The 19,746-nt window shown below is 40.5% G+C and overlaps 1 protein-coding gene across 1 annotated transcript in view; it reads left to right on the top strand.

Moving 5' to 3' along the window:
- Kcnh5 (potassium voltage-gated channel subfamily H member 5) overlaps positions 1-19,746 on the top strand; it is a 285,962-nt gene that overhangs the window by 52,268 nt on the left and 213,948 nt on the right. The window contains exons 5-6 of the mRNA XM_032907944.1: positions 2,069-2,184; positions 6,667-7,059. Coding sequence (XP_032763835.1) covers positions 2,069-2,184; positions 6,667-7,059 — 509 coding nt within the window. The remainder of the gene's footprint in view (positions 1-2,068; positions 2,185-6,666; positions 7,060-19,746) is intronic.

The raw sequence follows: 19,746 nt of genomic DNA, 5'->3' as shown, positions 1-19,746 counted from the left end.
ATTGAGTCCAAACTGCCATTAGCCAGATAGAATTCTAGACAGGCAGGATGAGTGTAATATAGAAAAGAATGGGATATTATAGTGAGTAAAAGGAACTCTGGAAGACTTGACTACATTTTTGAATTGTTTTTAAATTAATTTTCTGTTGGTTTATTAAGGTTGGAAACAGTAAGAGGAGATGACAGGTGATAGATGTGGTATAAATCCCTGTGGTCAGAAGCTAATGGCCTCTCTTCCAAGGGCTCACTGTGCTATCCCGGAAGTTTCCAGGTTGATATGGAAGGTTGAAACAGGGGAATGGGAGCTCTGGTCTGTGCTTTAGAATCTCAGCAGCGTGTGGATGTGCTCTTAGGGGGTTGCCACCTGACCGCAATTACACAGGCTGTACTGTTTGACATCTAAGGATGGAAGGCATTCATTTTGAAAGATATTTATTCACAAATTATAAACTAGAAGGCTTAGAAGCACGTGTGTGTGTGTGTGTGTGTGTGTGTGTGTGTGTGTGTGTGTGTGTGTGTGTGTGCAGGGGTTGTATTAAGTGGAGAGCTGATGGTGTCTTTGTTGCCTCATTGGGAAACCAGAACATTGTATAGAACCTTGGGTTTCAGGTAAGGCTGTCTCCAACCTGACTCTAAGTGCCAGTCACTAGGATAAGGTCTGTTACTAAAGAAGAAAACAGGACTTTCCACCCAGGGATGTCAGCTTACTTCTCACCCAATCTGTGAACACACAGAAGGAGCAAAATTGGTGGGAGAAATTCTAAGCCTGAATAATCAGGCTAGTAGTAAAGTCCGTGTTACCTGTACTCTGCGATTTGACAGGCATTAGTCTTCTGTAGGCCCGGGTTTTTTTCAGTGTTCATTGAATCATCTGAAATTTCATCAAGCCACTACATTCAGCCCTTTTGACCAGCTGCAGTTTTCATTTTTAAGGAGCGGATTGGAGACTCTCCCGTCAGTGGGCAATACTGTGGAAATGCTGAAATGGCTTTAAACAAATCTTCAATAGAGCTTAGCTTTTGATCTAGCTAGAGAAAGGAGAGTCGAGACAGGGCCAGAATATGGCTGGTTTTTCTCTATTTGCTCACATCTCATTGGTATTTCTTTGAAATTAATGATTTTAATAATGGCAATTCGAGGCCCCAGAAGAAATTTTCTTCCCATTAAATTTGCATTCCTTTTTCCCAAAAGCAACTTCTCTTTCAGAAAATGTGATTAGGGCTTTAGATATTCAAAGCATAACTTTTTAGGTATCAGTGCAATTGTTAATGAGGGAAATAACGTTTGTTATGCTACAAGGAAGGTAGAATGTGCGATAAGAACTACAATATGGGAGAGCGGTTGAAACTGAGCTATTCCTCCTGTACAAATCTGTGTACAACACCCGGAAGAACTGTTTTCATTAGGGTGATAGTAGCTGCTCTAACAAACAATAATAATGTATTAATGTTATGTGTTATTTTTATTAATAAGGAACAACATTTATTTGATGCAGGAGAAGCCTATTTTTTTGTTCATGTAATAATCCAAAGCAAGTGGCCCTGGCTGGCATCCTTCTGCACAGCTATCCAGTTATTGGCCTACGGTTACCCTCAGGTCTTGCCCTTTGCCTCCAGCTGGTAGAAGGGGAAGAAACCCCTTGATACCAGCTTGCTTCTGAAATAGAGATACGGATGTGGCACTGTGTTTTTGCTTACACTCCATTAGTGAGATCTAGGGACTTGGAACACACAGATGTGTGGCTAGGCAGCCATTTTCCCTTAGCAAACCCATACCAAGCAAACAGGATCACAGTTTATTTTTAAACCCAGTATCTACCTTGACTACAGGGACTATATAATAGATCCGAGAAAGGCACGAATGCTACAAAGTGCCACAAAGATTAGAATGTACATCATTTTAGTCACACTTCAAATATATGTTGGGTGTTTACTTAGGAATAAAACTGACACTTCTCAGTTTTCATGGATAGCATGTGATTGGCTGCAATCCTTTGACATTCTGAGAGAATGTGGGGTTTTCAATTCATTGTATGTCAATAACCAAAACTCTTTCCTCATCTTTTGAAGGTTGGACGAAATTTGCCCGGTTGACACGGGCTTTGACAAACAGCCGGAGTGTGTTACAGCAGCTTACACCAATGAATAAAACAGAGACAGTCCACAAACATTCAAGACTGGCAGAAGTAAGTATGAGAAGGACTGTGTTCCCAGGAAGTGGCACTGACACACTTTCCCCCAAATTATTCAATATAAGTATAATTGCTAGGTAATTATCTATCTATCTATCTATCTATCTATCTATCTATCTATCTATCTATCCATCAATCCATCCACCCACCCACCTGTCCATCCATCCATCCATCCATCCATCCATCCATCCATCCATCCATCATCCATCCATCATTTATCTATCTATCCATTCATCCATCCATCATTTATCTATCTATCGATCCATCCATCCATCCATCCATCATCCATCCATCCATCCATCATTTATCTATCTATCTATCTATCTATCTATCTATCTATCTATCTATCTATCTATCTATCTATCCATCCATCCATCTAATTATCTATCTATCTATCTATCTATCTATCTATCTATCTATCTATCTATCTATAGAACTGTAGAAATGTGAAATATTTCCTTTTGTTTGTTCCAACTTTTGCATGGAAATGTAGTTCATGCTGTATTAAGTGATGCTTAGAGCATGTATGATTTAACTGAACAAATGGGACAGAGCATGCATTCATTCATTCACTCATTCTTTCATTCGTGTGTGTGTGTGTGTGCGAGAGAGAGAGAGAGAGAGAGAGAGAGAGAGAGAGAGAGAGAGAGAGAGAGAGAGTGTGCAGGAAACACAGAAGAGTTAGGGGCAGTGAAAAAGCTCACTAGACAGAGGTGCTTACTGGTGAGGCTGGCATCCTGAATTCTATTTCTGGAATCCATATGGTGGAAGCAGAGAACCGACTTCTGCAGATTTCCTTTGACTTCAACATGTGTGTCATGGCATAACCTTAGCGCCCCCCAATCACACACACACACACACACACACACACACACAGAGAGAGAGAGAGGGGGGGGGAGAGCGCTAACCAAATGATGCTGGCTTTGTAAAATGTGAATTAACTTAGAAAGGAGGAGAAAGACACCATTAAATCCATATGTTCATTGATTTACATTACTAGAGAAAGGTGAGCTGAGGCATGTCTTAATTAGCTATAAATACCAATTCTGATTCAGAGAGGGCTGGGAAATAAAGCCTATTCCTTAAATTTTGAGTTCAGGAGTTTTCCTTAGTTTGTAACCAACAAAGAGACCTGTTAGAAGTTTTCCTTTTCTCTTTGTTTTTCCTGTCTCTGTCTCTGTCTCTCTGCCACCCCCCCCCCTTAATAGCTGTTATCATGGAGAAGGCAGAACACTTTTTGGTATAGCCACGCTTAAATAAGAGATGAATACAATATTAAGTATTCCTGTTCATACTGTGTACAAAGACGACCCACAGCTGGCTTACTATTGAATGCAGCCGAGTGGAGTTTCCTTTTCAACAGTGTTCCTCACCAAGTACAACAGTGCTCCATACCGAGTATGACAGTGCTCCTCGCTAAGTATGATAGTGCTCCTTACTAAGTACGATAGTGCTCCAGTGCTCCTTACCAAGTATGACAGTGCTCCTCGCTAAGTACGATAGTGCTCCATACCGAGTACGACAGTGCTCCTTACCAAGTACTGCTTCCGTTGAAGTTTCCTTCCCTTCTGCCTGAAGTGTTCAGTTCCTTCACTGAGCCCAGCCCAGGCCGAGTTTGCTTTTGCATGTGCTGAGGCTTTCTAGGCAGGCTTCCTGCTGGCTGCTGTTTCTGCCTTATCCTTAGATTTTCTTCCCCCTACTACCCAACTAGAGGGAAGGGGCCTGGAGGAGGGCAACATCCCCCTGAGCCACAGCTACTCTAGGATGTTCCTTGTATGAGCTTTTGCATTCCGTCCCATCATTTCGAGGGACGTTTTTCACTCTCCTTTCATCTGACTTTTCCTTTTCTTTTGTTTCTGACTTTTGGCTTTCTTTTTAATCAGACAGTGACTTAGGATTCATAAAACCAAGTCCAACACAATACTGCTTTCTATCAGGTCTGAAGTTTGCTGCTTTAGAGAAGGGAGAAGTTGCCAGACTTCCAACTGAGACTTCTTCCATGGTCATGCAGGGGAGCGGAGAGGAGTGTGCCTTTGGGTTTCCAAAACCAGACCCAAAAGAAACCCCAAGTGGGTACAGGAGTACTGTCTTTTCGGTTACACCAAAGTCCTAAGATACAGTTTCCTCTGGAATTTTCACTTTTCCAAGACACATAAATTAGTTCTCCTCTCCACCTGATTCAGAGAAGATCCTAGGTTAAAAGATTCTGCCCACATGGAAGCAGTTACTACATTGTCCACATGTACTGTTATCTGACTGATTGCTTTCAGCTAATGTTGGCTAGAGATAAATACTGTCTTCTCTCTGTCAGTGAGTTCTGCCTTAGAACAAGGGCTTAGATCTTCAGGTGGAAACAGTGTGGTTATTGATGCAAAATCAAACTCAGCCATGTAACTATATTCTCACAGGACTCTTAGAGAAAGGAAGCTGGCAGGCAGAGCTGTCAGTCACTGCCACACAGAGGAGCACAAGGCCGAGCTCAGGTAGAAGACCTGGCTGCCTATGTCAAAGGTCAAATCCCAACAGGTTTGCATCTTTTTCTGTGGTCCTACCCTTTCCCTATTCCTCCGCTGGCCTCTCTATTTCCTTCCCCTTTCTCCTCCTCTTCTTGCTCCCCTTCCTCTGGAATCTGTAGAGCATTCTCCTTTGCTAATCCCGTCTGACTAGCTAGGATTGAAATGGAAAAGAGAAGAAAAGACACTATATGAGCTCTACACTCATCGCCTGGTAAAGATAAAATGCAGACTTTCTCAAAACCCACTTAAGGCCAGTGCCATGATTCCTGGGCTAGGGGTGGGGTCTAGGTGCGAATACACCAAACTTCAGAAAACTTGAGAAGATTCTATTGTGAGCCAGATTTAAAACACACTGGATTACCACTTGAGATCTAACTAGAGAAGGTGAAGTTATAGATGATGGTAAAAGAAGCATTTTCCATCTCCTCCCCCAGTGAGACTGGAGCTGATGGTGGTCGGAAGGTAAGAGAGAAGCCATAATTACGTGCGGTTCTTTTATATCTAGCACTCCATCTCAACGTGGCGCTCACTTTCCTGCTAGGATAAATGGTTAGTAAGTAAGTTAAGACCTTAGGGGTAAATAGACCTGGGGCTCCGAGAGTGTAGGTAAATACATGAAATGGCCTTAAAATAGTGCTAAGAGCCCCGAGTTAAAATCCTAAGTATGATATACAGCCACAGAAAATACTAGTAGCATTTTTAATATTGAAAATAGCAAGATACTTAGTCTTCTAAGTAAGCTTGATATATGAGAAATTTTAGAATACTCTTCCAGACTTCAAAAGATACATGAATAAGCAAATGCACTTGCTTGTGTGTGTGTGTGTGTTATTGAATAAACCATAGAGCTATATGCTAATGTTTACCTTTGATTATTCATGCATTCAAATGTTTGATGCATTTATCACTTTGACTCCTCCCTCCTATATTCTTTCCTTTTCTAGAACACTGAGTAATTAATAGTTAGTTAAGAAGCCCTATTGCCACACTCTTTGGCACTCGCATTACCCTTAATGGCATTAATGTGAGAGATGGAAATTTTGGATATGCTTCCTCAACTTGTTTCACAGTTCCCAGGTTCCAGCAGGCAATCTGAGTCCTGTCTTCAGGTCTCCAGCTTTGACCCTTGCTGGAGTCATCTGCTTTCCTCCTCTTACTTTAATTAGACCCAGCAGAGTAAGTTAAGGTTGGTATAAAGCTTGCTCTGATAGTTTTTCACTTATCAAAGTGGTACAGAAAGCTAAATCTGGTATTTAGTGTTTTGTTTTCCGAAGGAAGTTTGTACCAGAGAAGAAACACAATGCTTATTTTACATCCTGATTTTAGAGAGAAAAGGGAAAAAATAGGCTGTATCACCCCCCCTCCCCCAACACTGTCCTGTTAGCCACTAGGATTCTTGTTGAGCAAATCCATCAAGACTGCCAACGGTGAGGCCCTGGGATTCAGGGAGACCATTAGAAGCAAAAGTATGTTTTCTAAGGTGTTTAATATATGCGAACAATGAATGATGGTCAGTCATCCAAGTAACTATGGAACAGTCAGTGAAAGTCACATGATTCTTGTCAGGCCTGCCCAGTGCATGCGCAGGAACACCCGGGTCAAGATTAGCCACTGGAGGGTTGGGGATTTAGCTCAGTGGTAAGAGCGTTTGCCTAGCAATCGCAAGGCCCTGGGTTCGGTCCCCAGCTCCGAAAAAAAGAAAAAAGAAGATTAGCCACTGGAGAGCCAGGCAGATGGACCAGTGACCAGTGACCATATCAACTGTGGAATAGTTGCACTTACATATGAGTCCTTTGGGTAAACTTTGGGGCATTTTGGAAAAGGGAAACAATAAAGTACGATTGGCCTAAAACTGACGATCACGTGACTTGGTCTGCGGTTTGAGCGCCCAGCAGGGGCGCAGTCATATCTGTCTTCAGAGGTGTCCCGCATGTTTATAAACACCGTTGCTTTCTTTTAGGTTCTTCAGCTGGGATCAGACATCCTTCCTCAGTACAAACAAGAAGCGCCAAAGACGCCGCCACACATCATTCTACACTACTGTGCTTTCAAAACTACGTGGGATTGGGTGATTTTAATTCTTACCTTCTACACCGCCATCATGGTTCCTTACAACGTTTCCTTCAAAACAAAACAGAACAATATCGCCTGGCTGGTTCTGGACAGCGTGGTGGACGTTATTTTTCTGGTGGACATCGTTTTAAACTTTCACACGACTTTTGTGGGGCCGGGTGGAGAGGTCATTTCTGACCCGAAGCTCATACGGATGAACTATCTGAAAACTTGGTTTGTCATTGATCTGCTGTCTTGTTTACCTTATGACATCATCAATGCCTTTGAAAATGTGGATGAGGTAAGTTTTTTTTTGGTTTTGGTTTTAGTTTTGGAGTATTGGATATCAAATGCTTTGAAAACGGTAGAGTTCCAAGGATTGCACAGACGATAAAATGTCTTTTTCAGTTTCCCTTCCATTTACGCCCCTGTTATTATTAAGCATGTGCCATAAATCACAGGTTTTTTTTTCTTTTTTTTTCGGAGCTGGGGACCGAACCCAGGGCCTTGCGCTGGCAAGCGCTCTACCACTGAGCTAAATCCCCAACCCCTCACAGTTGGTTTTCTTATATTAACTTCTCCCTGTGTCTTCCCCATGATTTTTGGCTGAACAAGTGAATTGCTAGGAAAAGGGCTATGAAAATTGTGATTGGAGGAAAATAGGAGGAAGAAGCAGGTAGAGGAGGAAGGAGGATAGTGCAGGGGAGGAGGAAGGGAAGGAGCAGAAGGGAGGGCAGGAAGAGGGAGAACAAGAAAGCAGGAGGAAGAGCAGCAGGAGGAGGGGTAGAAGGTTCATTGGGGAGGACACAGCAGTGGCACACTTGGAGTCAAATGTAGTTCACAGGCCAGGTGATGTGCTTAGGGCACAAAAAACAAGCTTTCTCTGGAAGACAGCAGCTTTGAAAACTCCATGTGCTTACAAACTTTTCACTTATGTCACACATGGTGCTTGTTTTAAGAGTTAACCTAAAAGCCCACATATTTTCCAACAGTTTTTGAACTGTTACAATTTTGATTTCTGCTTTTGCTTTCAATTCATTATAGATACAGGGATAGGTAGAAAGTGTATTTGGTGACTTCTGATGTCTGGCCTCACTCAGGGTTCTGCTCTATGGTGTTTGTGAAAATGGCAATATTAAAGGGTATTAAAGGATCCCTTCGCTCACAGCTTCTTCTCTCTAAGTTACGGATGAATGATTTACAAATCACTGCACCAAGATGGGAGGATGAAACCAATAAGAAAACTTAGGTCAGACAGTATAACGAGTCTGTTATTAAAAGGTTTTAACATGATAATGTAACCATGTTGTTTTCCCTAAAGACGCTACAGTATCCCCATTAGATCACCCAGTTGGAAAGTTCATGGCACTACTGTGACTCTGTCTGTGTTGGGAGTGAGACTGAACCTTTTCTTTGTTGAGTTTTCCATAAATTTTCTTTCTCCATCAACATTGTATTGATATTTAAATGTACTTTCCCCAAGTTAAATGTTGCCCTTTTTATTTTGATAGTGTACACATAACTATGACTCTAGAGTTATGGAAAATCAATGAATGATATCTATTCTTTAATTTTAGAGCCTACATACAGCAAGCTGTTAAAAGTATATGAGGAGCTAACTTTGAAAATGCCAATCATAAGATAAAAGAGAGTAAGCAGTATTCCATTTCCCACATGGATTATTACATGAGCATGTTATGGTTTCAGTTACTTAGACATAGGCATAAAGGTTTTACTGAAACAATCAGTTATGTGGGGATTTGAATGAAGTTGATCTCACATAAGTAGGGAAGAATGGTGGGGCAGTGCCCTACACTATTAAAGGAGGCTTGGGAAGATGTTGAACTAAGACTACAAAATTTCATTCATTCAGAAGAGGTGCCACATGATGACACAATTAGAAATATACAATAGTCTTAAAAATGCTGAAAGAGTATATTGATAAAGATTTATTGTGCCACATGAGGACACAATTAGAAATGTACTATATTCTTAAAAAGTACTGAAGGAGTGGATTGATTAGGGAAAATGAGGGTCTATTAGTGAAAATTGCATTACCGTAACAAAATACCTAGACAGATTACTTATGAAGGCAATATTCTGCTCATAGTTTTGGAGGTTCAAGAACAAGATTTAGCAGCCCCATTTCTTAGGGTCTCTGGTTAAAAAGAAATGATGTGAGCATGTGGTAGCACGTGCAGCCACATCTTACCCCAGAAATACACCGAAAGGGTATTGGCAGGGCCCCACAAGCCATTGTAAGACCACACTCCCAGGTGACTTAAGGGCTTTCCTTAGGCCCTATCTCCTAAAAGCCTCCAGTTTAACCCTGGGGAAGAAGCCCCTAAAGATGGGTCTCTGGGGGGGGCAGTCTGTATGCAAACCATAGCAGGGACTAAGTGTTCTCACCACAAAAATGATGATGGATAGAGGCAATACATACATCAATTAGCGATATTTAGTTATTCCATTATGTCTAGATAAGTCAGACAAATATGTACACCGTAAGTGTATGTGTTTCGCTAGTTGATAAAGAAGTCAATAGTGTGACTTGATTCACAGAAAAGAGCATAAGGAAATTCATTCCATCATAATGAGATGTGTCTATGATCGTGAGCTTCATTGTGTCATAATATGCGAACATAGAACTATTTTAAAAGACACTTGACCTCATTCATTCTAAAGACAGTGCAGAGTAATCTACTTTGAGATTCCGTTCCCAGTTATAGACCTGAAAGGTCAGAGCTGCATTAAAAACACCAGGCGGCTGAGTACGGCATCTGAGGGGGTCTGCTGCTTACACTTCCTTCCCTGTGCAGCCAACACTGCCCCGGGCCAAGCTCTGGCATGGAAAGCCAGTTGTTCCCACTGATTTCAAGCTCAGAATTCAGAGGTGTCGCCTTGGTCTCTTGAAACTGGCCACAGTGTGCATTAGTACACCGTGGAAAGCCACAGATCAGGAGATTAAGCCCCCTTCGCTTTAACTCTCTCCAGCCAGTTGCTAACATCAGACAGCACACCGCTGAACACAGTTATCTGAAGGTGGCTGTGTTCCGGGGCTGACTGGTACACTGTCATGTTGAAGACACGTTTCTCAAAGGTGCTCTCGGCCTGTCACTAAGTAGGGAGGGAGGTCCGTCATTAAAAGGGATGGTGGGACGACTTAACATTTGTCGTTGGTTATTTACTTTTGAGATTGTGTTTTAATTACAATGATTTTCCTTTCTCTTTCTTCTCTCCAAACCTTTCCATCTATCCATTCCTGCTTTCCGTCCAATTCCTGGCTTTTCTTTCCCTCCGTTGTTACTACATACTGCAGGCATATAAGTATTTGGATGATGATCATTCTGGCATTCTCTCTTTCTGTGCTGCATTTTGAACTCTCCTATGTCAAATTTTCTGTTAACTTTTTGAATGATGCTAGATATCTGTTCTGTCTAGAGGTTTCACCCCAACTTCCTGTCCTTCATTCTCTATGCCTTTCAGACATTTATTCTAGTCAATTTTTTGCACAGTGACTCTGGCTTGGCACTTGTTCCTTCTAGGACGTGTATGGACAAAGCAGTTTGGAGAGGGTGGGGGGGCGACTGTCACACATTGGTCAAGGGAGTAAAAATAGGTAAAGGTTCTTTGAAGAACAGTAGGCAAAACCTTATTTAAAAAAGAATAAGCTCTAGAGGAAATGATTTCAATTGTTTAGGTGGTTTATTTATTATAATTTATTTCCATGTCACTGAGGAACACAATTGTCTACCTTTCCTCTGGTGATTCAGTTTTAGGTTTCCTCTTTGCCTTTGAATCCTGAAGTCTCAGCTTTCAGACTCCTTTCCTACCTGCTTTGTTGCCATCAACTTATTCTCATAAAGGTAGCTCATCTCTTTGGTTCAATAAACATTGCCAGCACGTTTATATTCAACAGACTTGCCATCACTGAGGTGTCCAGCATCCCATGGTTACTTTTCCTTCTCTGCCCTTTCTGTTTTCCCCCAAAGGCGCTCATTTCTATGCACGTCCTATCCCATGTTTAATCTGATGGTTTCCACTCCTTGATTAACTATCTTCTCCTCTACCAGTGCAAGAGATGTTTATTCAATATCATGGACTTACACAAATGTCTCTTCACCATCCTTCCCATTCAAGAGTTTGGTTAGATGTTGAATTTTTTGCCTGGAGGTAATTTTCCTTTAGGATTTTGAAGATATGATACAAATGTGCTCTACCTTTCAATGGTTCCATTTAAGAAACTTGAAACCATTATAGTTTTTGATCCTTTCCCCATGACCTGTTTTCTCTTTGTAGAGGTTTAATGTATCTCTTGTGCTATAAGGTTTAGACACTGCCTGATGACATGCCTTAGAATAGGGCCAGTTTCAGACATTTTCACAGATATCGATGGAATGGCCTTCTTTGATCTCAAAGATAATGAATTCTGGCTTGATAATTTATTTTCATGATAATTCTTGCTCCTTTCTGCTTTTTTTTCTGTTTTTCTCCCCTCTGGAGCACTTTTTGTTTAATGTGTTGAACAAGCCCTGTAATTTTCTTGTTTATTCTAAGCTGCTTTCCAAAGCATCATCTTGCTGCTGCAGCTTCTGGGGATTGCTTTATCAGTATTTTCTAACTCGCTTTGACCACAATGATGCCTTTTTGCTCAATACCAATGCAGCTAAATTTGCTCTGTATCATTCGTGTGCACTTGGCATGTACATTGCTATATTTAATGCTCTGTAATTGCAGATTATTACAGTCAATGTATATTTTATAAAGACTAGATAGATTCCAAGAGTCATCACACTGTGCAGCTTAATTTACTCATATTTACTGTGATTAAATGCATTCTGACTTATTTAGAGCATTGTACATTTTTCATTTTTCATGCTTTTCCTGTCTTTTCTTTTTGTGCTGCCTCTATGGTGCTTTACCCTCTACTGTATGGACTAAGGCTTCCCTTAATACACTGGACCCTTTCTAATGGGTTGAATATATAGGGTTGAATATATATCCCTGCTAATCCATGATTCTTACATTTTTATATTAGCAACTGACTTAAATCCCAAAAGCTTGGGAGACTCTTTACCTTTCTCCTGAATAACACGAGGACTTCCATTCGTTCTTCTTGATAATTTTAAACATCTATTCATTTTGTTATTTTATGTGCGTGAGTGTTTTGCCTGTATGTATGCATGTACACTACCATGTGTGGACCTGGTACTTGTGGAGGTCAAAGGAGAACACCAGATGCCATGGGACTGGTATGGCAGATCGTTATGACCCACCATGTGTAGACTTGGAATTGAATCTCTGCAAAAGCAGTGTATGCTCTTGACTGCTGAGCCATCTTTCCAGCTCGTCTTCACTTTCTTTAAATTAAATATATTATCCTTTGTTCCACATCGTTCCTAGCTCTCTCCTTTAATTATGTGATTCTTCCACCTCATTGTCAGTACGATCTATGCATCCACTTGTTTCTTTGCTTGTATGGTATTTAATGCATCCTTGCCCTCCTCCGGATTCAGTTCTTAAAGAGTTGGCTCTTAATTAACCATTCATTACATAACATTCGGCTTCCTTTCCCAGGAAGGCTTCCTTTCATCCATCTCAACACTTCTAATTAATACCTTCATATTTCATCTCCACTTGTGTGCATCCATGTGCATTAATATGGTTAAAATTATTTCAACTTTATTATTAGTCTTTGGATGACCCGGACTCTTCTGTCTAGTATAGGACATGCTTTGTGGTTACAGAGTGGCTTTTCCTCAGTCTTGCCTTGAATTTCTTACAAGATGGTTTCAAGGACTCAAGTGTGAAAAGATACTAATGAGCTTCACTTGAAAAATTCTACCAGTCTGAGAGGCTGTTGTTACTTTATTTGTTGTGTTTTCTGTGTGTAGTTTCATTGTAAATACTGAGGTGGTGAACAGTAAGTCCTTGTGGTAGCTTATTCATTGTATAGATATACACCAATGGTATGAAGCCATGTGGTTTTACTAACTCTTGGTGATTTCTACAATGATGTAAAAATGGAAGAGGAATTACACCAGCAAGTGGGGACTAGGGAATAAGAGAGACTATAAGTCTGGGAACAACAGTTTAATCCTTCATTCATGTACATGTACAAAATAACTTAAGGCAGCTTAATATCACTTTATTTTCAAGATCCTTGATATTCTCTTTGAAGGTAATTTGATTTACTAGGAATTTGTGAACTGGATATGTGCCTTTTAGAGAAAACTACGGGGCAAGAAAGAAAGAACCCATTACAGAAAGCTTTTGGTCTGAGAATGAGGAATATGTATGTTCCAGAAATCATAAAATGGAGGATAAAATATTCTCTCATGAGTCCTAAGAGTAGAATCTAGCTCATTCATAGTGTGTGTTTGAACCAGCATGGGGGCCTAGAGTACTTGATTTGGGGAAATCTCAGGGGAGCTACATGTATAAAGTATATAAAGAAGATTGGGTCTGCAGACAACTCAGAAGCAAGGGAGCTGGAGGGGTGATGGCATGGCTACATGGTAAGCCTGAACAATGAGTCAGAGCAAAGCAGCATTAGGAAAATGATCACTCATGCACAGATGCTGCAGGGAAAGAAGATGAATCGTAATGGCTAAGTAGAAATCGATATGAGTTTTAATTTTTAGAAAAGTCTTTTGAAACAGTGTCCACATTATCATTTGTTCATAATTATGCTTGTCATAGTGCTCCTCACGTCACCTCATACATTTAAAACTGTGATTTTACCTCTAGTTATCATAATAAGAATTGAGAATCCAGATGAGGGTAATCGGGCTCGTAGATGTTAATGAGTTTTGTCAGACTAGAACCTCTCTGTCCCTTTTGCCACTTCGGATCCAAGAATAGTAATAGTAGATACCATTAATTAAACAATTGACTTGCTATTATGTTTTAAATTAAAATAGATCATTGAAAGCAAAAATGGGAGGATTAGGAAGGTGGTAGAATGCAATTTCTTCTGTGTCGTTCTACCATTTCCTCTTAGTAATCATTGTTCGTGGTACTGTGCTGTATGAGGCTACAGTTTGTACAGGTGTGCATTGTGTGCCTAACCATCCCCTGTGCCTCTGTCCCTTCCCCACTAGACCTCCTTATTTTCCTAGACAGTTTGTTTCCACTTTCACATCCTATGAACATACATGCTTTTATGTATGCGCATAAAATATAGGAAGCACAAATAAGAGGAAACATGCAATATTCTTTATGAGATGGCTCAATTAAGTTTATGGCTATTTCCAATGCTTCTAGTTTTCCCTAAAGGATATAACTTTGTTCTTTGCGGCTGAAACACACTTTATCTGCTCTTCTGTTATTGGACATCTGTGCTGATCTTGTTTCTTGGTATTGTGAATCGGGATGATGAAATGAATGTTCGTGTACACGTTTCTCTGGGATGTGTTGAGTTGGGCTCTTTGGGGTGTAGCTTGGTCACACAGGGAATCTATTTTTATTTTCTTGAGGAAACTCCATACTGATTTCCGTAGTGGGCTGACTGCTTTATATTCCACCAGCAGAGTGAGAGCTTTCCTTTTGTCCACACCCTCACAGTATTTGTTGTTACTTATATTTTTGATGACTGCTATGCTAAGAGGGTTGATATAAATCCCAGAGTTGTTTTAATTGTTATTTATCTGATGGCTAATGAGGCTGAATGTGCTTCCAAATGTTTATTGGTTATTTTTTCTTAATCTTTTGAGACCTGTCTATTTCCTTAGCAGACTTATTGATTTCTTCTTATTTAGCTTTGTAAGTATGTATATGTACATGTATGTACGTGTGTGTGTATGTGTGTGTGTGTGTGTGTGTGTGTATTCCTGTTACTAGTCCCTAGTGATAGGTATAGCTATCCAAGATGTGCTCCATTTAGTACTTGACCTCTTCAATTTATTAACTTTTTTATTTTCTGAGTAGAAGTTTTAAATTTTGAGGTTCCATTTTTTTTAATTGTTGGCCTTATTTATTGAGTACCTGGAGCTTTATTAAGTCCTTATTTATATGTGAATCTTGAAGTGCTTTGACTAATTTTTCTTTAGCAGTTTTCATGTTTCAACTCAATTATTAATGTCTTTGCTGTATCTGGAGTTGAACTTTGAATAGGGTGAGAGAAGGGAATAGGGTTCATTCTTCTGTTAAATGGAGAGCCAGCTCTTTCTAACATTGGATGCTAAAGAGGTTCTTCTTGCTAATGTAGTTTTCCTCCTCTGCAATGCAAAAGAACCTGAGGATCAAGGAGTCTACTGTGAGATTGTGTCTCCTAGTAACATCAGAAAGAAGCTATATAGATAATAGTTCACCAACATGACTGCTCAAATATGAGCCAAACAAGGATGTCAGAAACAAACATGGAGCACTGGATGGGAAAAGCCCATGAGGCCTCAACCTATCCAAAAAACAACAACAGGCAACAGAAGAAATCTGGGAACAGGAAAGGTGGGTCTTCCCCAGGGAAGAGCATGCCAATATGTTGTCCAGTGTCAAATGGTCATTTATCCCTGAAAACATATGTACAAGTAACTTTATAAAGACTGAATAGATTATATTTAGACACACACACACACACACACACACACACACACACACACACACACACACACAAGAAAGGCCATGAATTTGAAGGAGAGGAGTGAAAATATTTGTATACGGGTCCTTTACTGTGTGCCTTTGATCTATGTCTCCAATTTTATGTAAGGACCATTCTGATATTTTTACTATGGTTCTGTAGCCTGATTTGAAATCAGAATGGTGATACCTCTGGCATTATTCTTTGTCCTTAGGATTGCTTTTGTTATTGACATCTTTTGTGTCTACATATGAATTTTAAGATTGTTTTTCTGTTTCTTTGATAAATGGTATTGGAACTTCGATAGGGATTTTGTAGATTGGCAGATTGGTTGAAGTTATTAAGTTAGTGCCTTGCTCACTTTGTTTCAAACATAAATTATAAGTAACAGGGATTTGCTTTTTGGTTCCAGTGGTTGGAAGCGTGGGTGAAGGAGCTGGCATGGGAGCGATGAGGGCCTTATGCAGTGTCTCACATAGCAGAAGACATTGACATATGTGGCATTAACAATTCATGACATGGAGCACTTGGGGTCTAAATGCTTTCCCTTAGGTATCCTTTCTCAACATTGATGCATTGAGGAATATGCTCCGACATGAGTTTTGTAGCCGAGAAAGCTATCCTAAAGCTCTGAGAGGTCTCGGCCTGTTTTGCTCTTTCCCAATGCATCCATTGGGAAAATGCACCATATCTACGTTCAGTCTTAAGACGTGTCATAGCCTGTCATCAGCACCCACTTGGATAGGGCTCTCATGGATTTCTTGGCTTTTGCTTGGTGATGCCTTGTGTTGCCTTACGATCTCTAGCAAGGTAGACTTCATAAGCTATGTCCCCTTAACTGTGGACTAGAAGCCTGAACTCAGATAATGTTTCTTTATAAAATACTCAGTGTGTTGTATTGTGATAGCAACAGAAAATGGACCGAGACATCTATGTTACCCCGCCCCACCATGCTTTATGTTTTCTGTTTTTTATTGACTATGACTAAGTGTTTTTGGGCTTTACATAGGAATATGCGCTATTGTTCTTGCTCTCCTACCATTTGTTGAAAAAAAAAACTGCTACCATGTTCTACTTTGTTCTTTTGTCAAAAATCAGCTGAGTAAGTGTTGCATGTGGGTTATGTGCTATGTATTTCTAGGTTATGCGTCCTGCCGTATTCATCTGTTTTTCTTATCTTTTACCAACTCCATACTCTCTCGATCACTGTAGCATTACAGTACACCTTATAATGAGGTAGCATCAACCATCTTTGGTTTTGTTCTTTTTCTTCAATAGTATGCTTGATATTTTGTTTCACTTCTTCATATAGATTTCCGAATCATTTTGTTGGTATCCACTAAAAACATTTGCTGTTATGTTGATTGAAATGTTGTTTTATTGACAGCTCAAATAAGGAAGAGTTAGTATGAATGCTATATGAAGTGCTGTTATCCATAAACCTAGAATATATCCTCATTTTTTCTACCTTTTAGTGTGTATGTGGCATTGATTTTTCTGCTGGTTTACACGCCACAGCAGAAGGTCTTATCTCAGAGTCCTTCAGTTGACTTCAATCTATCCAGTGGAATTCTGTAATCAGCAGTCTCCTTTCTCATTTTTAAACATTAATTTTTAGATAAGCATACACGCAATGGTTTCTCCTATACTATGCCTGATATATATGTGTGTGTGTGTGTGTGTGTGTGTGTGTGTGTGTGTGTGTGCGCGCGCGCGCGCTTGATTTCTCCTACTTTTAACAACCTAAGTGTTCCAATTAAGATTTGTATTTTATATTTATATTTTGATGAGTCATGGATTCATGGTTCACCTAATGTGATCTGCCACTTCCATGACGAGTTGAAACTGTACAAAGATCTTTAAACACTGAAGGGTTAGGCACTATGTTAGCTTCTGAAAAGTGTAGAAGGCAGACCTTATGCTTGCCTAAAGTAAAGATTCTTTCTAACTGAACACCTTGGATTTTCAGTTCCTACCTTACTGCCATTCATTTCCTACACTATTACTGTTCTGCTGAGGTTTTATAGTTTATCATGTTTGCTTGTATTACCCATTTCTTGTTACTAGTAGAAGTGAAGAATCAGGAGAAAATCACAGATAAAAAGGGATTCCTTGCCTTTTGGACACTGTGCTCATTTCTCTGATCAGTTCCAACCTATGCATAGACTTATCCTCACATGCAGGAAATGTTCCAGTTTGATTGGCCAGATCTGCCATTCCTTTGCATGTGGTTAGTGGTTGATTACTTTGGGGTGTAGGTGGGACTTCCCACTGAGCATACACAGCATTGAGGGTATCTAGTGAAAGGTGATCATGGTACAGTCTCAGAATGGAAAAGCTCCCAAATTCTAGCTTGAGAGAAAAATGACTTTTAAACAACTAATCTTAGTGATAAAAGGTGGGCCAGAGTGAAACTCAAAGGGGAGAAAAGGGTTGAGGGTAGGGTCAGCCTTGGGTTCCGAATTGGAATGTAGTAGGTCTGGTCTAAGACTTTAGATTCTATTCCTTGTGTTTACTGGCTGGGTAACACACAGCTTTAATGATAAGCATTCTTCTTATATTTGAAATTGAACAATGTTGCAGGCCCATATTATTTCGCATGAGTTTTCCAGTGAGACCAAATGGTCTGTCTGCTGAGGGAATTAGCTTGGAGAGAATAGGGAAAAACAAGTAACGCGGCGCCTTTATTTGATTTCTCTGCTTACATAAGAAGACACTTTGGTCTGCTCTGATCTTCATTCATGATGAATGCTTCCTGTATTTGAGCTTTGGGGCATGATTCTAAAATAAGGGCAAAGGAGAGCTGGAACACATTGCTGTCTGCATGCTGTGAGTGGAAACCGTACCTCAGCCATGTGCATGCTTCTGTAGAACTTGTTCTCATCTTTTTGTGCAGCACGCATTCCCATGCTTGAGGATGTTTTCTCTGTGGATCTAATGGGAAGAACTCCCTACCTTTACTGACTTCCACGACGTTACCTCTTTCACATGATGTACAGCAATCCACAGGAATATGCTCATCTCTGTCACTGCTGCTTCATCCTTAAAAAGTTTTGTTTAAGGTGGTGCACAGCTTTGATTCTAGCACTTTTGGGAGAGGTAGGGGGAGCAGACAAGCAGATCTCTGAGTTTGAGGAAAGCTTGCTCTCCACAGGGAGTTCCAGGGCAGTCAGCTGCACAATGAGATCCTACTTCAAAAATAAAAAAAAAAAAATAAAAAAGAGGAAAGGTTTGTTTATCAGACATTGTGAAGAGTGAATAAACCACTTTTCTTTCTTCATGAGACTCTGACTTTGGTAAACTCTCTTCCTTTGTCACTCTACGGATCAATGAAGGAAATTCATCTGTGTCCCTTGGAAGTAAAAAAAAGAGGTTAAAAAGAAGGGTCAGCCTGGTGAACTCCCAGAGACTGAGACATTAATCAAAGAGCATACATGGGTTGGTCCCAGCACATATGTAGCAGAGGGCTGCCTTCTCTGGCTTTATTGGAAGAGGATGTGCCTAATCCTGTAGAGACATAATGTCCCAGGTAGGGGGGGATGCCGGGGGCACCCTCTCAAAGGCAATGGAGGGATGGGGGAAGAACTGTGAGGGGTCCAGGAGAGGGGCAGCATTTGGGATGTAAACAAGTAAAGAGATAATAATAAAGAAGGGTCAGCATTTGTATTTGAACTACAAGAAACTTTCAATCCACTATACACACCCAGATGAAGTTGCCAAGTGAGTTTCATAAATGGCGTGACTCTGACATATCCATGTGAGACTCAGACACCTACACCGGGACTACTGCTATTAAAGATACCAGGTTTGGTAAAGCCAGCCACGAGGCTCTCAAAAGTTCCATGCTTCCAAATCGTTAACACAACTTGCCAATAAGACATAACAGACTTGGCTTTTTTACTGATCAAAGGTAAGGGAGAACAGTACCTTATGAAGTTTGGGTTGCATCACTGGGATGACAGACAAGGACAGAAACTCTTGAGGAGGGCAAATGTTCCGCAAAGGTTGGAGTTTCTAAGCTGGGGCCGGTTGTGGTGCTCTGCTAGGTTGGGTAAGACTTTAAGATATGAGCCTTAGTGGCAGTAGCGAAGTGAGGATGATTGTTTATTTTTGGCCCCAGGGAATGACTCGGGGCTTTGTGTATGCTGAGCGTGAGCTCCACTGCTGAGATACACACAGTTCCAGGATGTGAGTTTTGAATCAAAGAGATGAAAGGATCTTACAAGAACAAGCTGTCTGCTGATGCTCTTGCCTGATGAGTTATGGGTCTTTGGAAATGTGCAATAACAGGAAAACAAGAATATGGGGCAGGAAGTTCTTGGAAAATAGGGTCACTTTCGTAGATACAGAGGTAGAGGAAAAAGCCATGCTAATGGAGACATATTAATTCAGCTTTGTGTCCAATGGAAT

The sequence above is a fragment of the Rattus rattus genome, chromosome 7 (genome assembly GCF_011064425.1).
Source record: "Rattus rattus isolate New Zealand chromosome 7, Rrattus_CSIRO_v1, whole genome shotgun sequence".
Classification (NCBI taxonomy): Eukaryota; Metazoa; Chordata; class Mammalia; order Rodentia; family Muridae; genus Rattus; species Rattus rattus.
The sequence above is the reverse complement of the archived record's forward strand: the minus strand, read 5'-3'. Positions and strand labels throughout refer to the sequence as shown.